Source organism: Sphaeroforma arctica, assembly GCF_001186125.1.
Source record: "Sphaeroforma arctica JP610 unplaced genomic scaffold supercont1.2683, whole genome shotgun sequence".
NCBI lineage: Eukaryota > Ichthyosporea > Ichthyophonida > Sphaeroforma > Sphaeroforma arctica.
The window spans coordinates 1,747-5,264 of record NW_014037875.1 but is presented as its reverse complement, the minus strand read 5'-3'; the positions used below and the strand labels follow the sequence as shown (position 1 = coordinate 5,264).

The 3,518-nt window shown below is 39.4% G+C and overlaps 1 protein-coding gene across 1 annotated transcript; it reads left to right on the top strand.

Moving 5' to 3' along the window:
* Positions 1 to 528: 528 nt before the first annotated feature.
* SARC_12894 (hypothetical protein) lies at positions 529 to 3,292 on the top strand. The gene is made up of 6 exons (XM_014292991.1): positions 529 to 706; positions 1,052 to 1,178; positions 1,291 to 1,473; positions 1,913 to 2,092; positions 2,490 to 2,699; positions 2,928 to 3,292. Exons 1-6 carry the CDS (start codon positions 621 to 623, stop codon positions 3,078 to 3,080), a joined length of 939 nt encoding a protein of 312 aa, XP_014148466.1. The 5' UTR covers positions 529 to 620; the 3' UTR covers positions 3,081 to 3,292.
* Positions 3,293 to 3,518: the final 226 nt, after the last annotated feature.

Sequence of the window (3,518 nt, the reverse complement as noted above, 5' to 3'; positions counted from 1 at the left end):
TTACATATTTATATATATATATCACGTATATCATATTATATATATATATATATATCATATATATATATATATCTATATCTATATATATATACATATATATATATATGCATACATATACACACGTATATGTATCGATATATTTATATCTATATATATATCTGTATCTATATGTATATATATACATATACATATATATCTATATGCAAGTGTGTATACCGCTGTATGAATGTATGTATGTATTTGTATATGTATATAGAGAGTGTGTGTTTTATGCTCGTATAAATGTATATATGTGAGATCGTCTTTTAATTGCTTCTTTTGTGCTATCTTTATGCAGCATTCGTTTTGGCTGTTTCAGACGAAAGCAGAATTGAAGAAATGCGTTGGGCGTCCTTCTATGTTCTTCTAGTGTGCTACTACTCTCATTCTCTGGCTATATCTGGCAGGCTGAAAGGCTTGCCATGACTTGGCGATCCAGCCTTGGTTTCTGGATATTGATTTCCTTTCATGTACTTTTTTTTATTGACTAGGTCGGTACACTTGATAGTCTTGTGGCCTTATCAGATGACTTAGTGAAGCTAGACCCTTACGTTGAGGGTGTCGTTAAAAAGATTACCACTATGCTACACGATCTACTAGAGGACCATCTGGACAAACTTGGCGAGAGTATGACGGCTGATAATCTTCCAGTGGAAGAATATGTCAGGTAAGAATTCGTGGGATATTGACCGTGACACGTCATTGTGACACATAGGCGTATGGTATTGGGTGAACGGACAGGGTCATATATATGTATGTATGTATGTATATATATATATATATATATATATATGTATGTATGTATGTATGTACATGTATATATTTATATATGTATGTATGTGCATATATGTATGTATGTATATATATATATACGAAAGTCATCCAGCACGCTTTGGTTGACTATATTCTGTGCGTTTCTGCCAGATATCTAACAAGAAAATGGAAACCGATAATGTGAATACTTGTATGTTTATGTAGGACATATTCTGTTTCTGTTTCCCTCGCTTTTTAGACGTTTCCAATGGGACATCCGCAAATATTCCGTCAAGAACTCCACACGTGACTTGGTAGATGATATTGTGGCGAAGGTTACAGAGGTCGAAAACGAGCTCAAAGCCAAGCAGCTGCATTATACCACGGTATGTTGAATTAAAAACCTTCTCGTTACGAGTGCTTGCAAAGTACCGGACTCCTGTTTAGAGCTAGTCGCTCAAAGTAAACAACTTAATATACATTTATCTCACACATCAGGTCAAAAATGCATTAAATGGTATTGAGCGTGGAAACCAAGGGACACTCTTGGCCAGGAACCTGGTCAACGTGGTGAATGCCGAGGACGTGATTGTGGGATCTGAGCACTTGCAGTCAGTCATTGTGTGCGTGCCTACATCAGCCTCTAGAGAGTGGCAAGAGTCCTACGAGAAACTCACTGATGTAAGTATCTGGTATCTTGGTGATTCTTATCACAATATGTACACGTGTATGCGTATAGTCATGTGAATATTGTATACTGAATGCCGAGGGTGTGTTTGTAGAATGTAAGCGTTTGCTGTTATTTTATGTACGCTTGTCTATTTTAGCATCTTTGGGGTGACAGCGGTCTTGTGCGATTATCATCGATGTTGGTATCGGGTTTGCAATGTCTTTATTAATTTATATTAGTATGGTGTTGCTGAATGTCGATGTTGTGGTTGGTCAGAGACATTGCAGTCAGTCATTGTGTGCGTGCCAACGTCGGCCTTGAAGTACCCGGTACCAGATAAGTTGTAAACATTAATGTGCACCTCAACAAAATGTATCCGATTAAGATTCAGTGCATATGAACGTGTACATATTATCCTCAACATATTTTGCATACTCAACAAATATACAGATGGTCGTGCCTAAATCTGGACGCAAGATCATAGAAGAACAGGATTACGAGCTTTGGTCCGTCACACTGTTCAGACGTGTCGCTGAGGACTTCAAGAACGCCGCGAGAGAGAAAAAGTTCATAGTTAGAGACTTTGAATTTGATCCCCACGCCAAACAAAACGCTGCCAAGACACGGAAGGTGTGTGAAAGGGTATCGCCTGCCTACCTGGATCTATACTGCGTGTATCTGATAACAATTGGTCGTATGCATGTTTGTTTTGTTTGGGGTGTATATAGTTCTGTAGTTGTGCGCAATAGAACTTGTGTGAATCATCGAAAGGAAGTGTACTGAAGTTTCTTTTATTTTGTTCTTTGGTTCCGTGTATATAGGAACTTAAACACACTTGCCCGCTTGTCTAGAACAATCTCCTTGACCCGCGCTGTACATTCACAGTATGCCTCGCCCAATACATGTACATACACGATCATCAGAGCCAGCCATACCCAGTAAAATGCTTCCATTGTTTTATGCTATCAACCTTTCTTATGGGAAAGAATGTATTTCGCAATTGACCCGATCCTTATCATTCAACCAGACGATGGAAATGGAGCTCAAGAAACAGTGGAGTGGACTGGTGCGTTGGGGCAAGACATACTTCAGCGAATGCTTCACGTCGTGGATGCACATTAAGGCGATTCGCCTATTTGTTGAGAGTGTGCTGCGATATGGTCTACCTGCCAATTTCCAGGGCATGCTGCTATCGCCACACAAGAAGAAAGATAAGCAACTCCGCACTTCACTAGAGGTAATAGAGCTTTGGATCCTTGTTCTGATGACCATTTGTTTTCAGAATATGCCGCATGAAACGTAGCTTCATTTCTTGGTTCTTATACAGGTTTATATTCTTATATACATGGCTTATATTCTTATATACATGGCTTGTATTCTTATACACGTGGTTTATATTCTTTTATACATGGTTTATAAGGTGGGCTTTAGCTAAAAATTTATCTTGCTTCTATGTGCACCGTAGGACCTGTACCAGCATCTGGAGAACCGGTCGGGACAAGACAGCAAGGGGGCAAACAACGAAGACGACGCACCTGCCGGTCTAGGAGTAGGGGACTACTATCCCTATGTATACATAGGCTTCTCACTGGGCTTTATCGAGAAGGCGAAGAACTAGCTAGCTTTTCATATGCCGCATTACATGTCTCGAGTAAGGAGAATGTACACACCCTCATCACATCTGTATGTGAGTATTCCCTGCAGTGTCAGATTGTGTTTCAGCACATTCTGGAGGGCAGAGGAAGTAAAGTGAGCAATAGTATGAAGAAGGAAAATGTAGTTGAGTTGTTGGGTCTGGTGATTAAAAGAAAAATTTGCAATACACAAGGATGCGTCGTTCATGCTCATCCTTTTTTTTTAAGTGACAAAAAACTAGTCTCTATTATTTTCTTACCGTTTGTTGTGTCTATTATTTAGTTGTTATACTATGGGCTGGAATGACAGTTAGGTCCTATATCCGTAAGCTTGTCGAGGGACTGCATACATGTAGTACTCCATGTTCTTGTATGCGAAATCCCAACGCATTGGCAAAGCGCATCCAGACTAGCTATGTTTA

Excerpts from the sequence above, each read along its gene's own strand:
- SARC_12894 (XM_014292991.1), top strand. The coding sequence starts at position 621 with ATGCTACACGATCTACTAGAGGACCATCTGGACAAACTTGGCGAGAGT. Across the intron at positions 1,474-1,912 it reads CCTACGAGAAACTCACTGAT|ATGGTCGTGCCTAAATCTGG; the intron begins GTAAGTATCTGG and ends ACAAATATACAG. Across the intron at positions 2,093-2,489 it reads ACGCTGCCAAGACACGGAAG|ACGATGGAAATGGAGCTCAA; the intron begins GTGTGTGAAAGG and ends TCATTCAACCAG.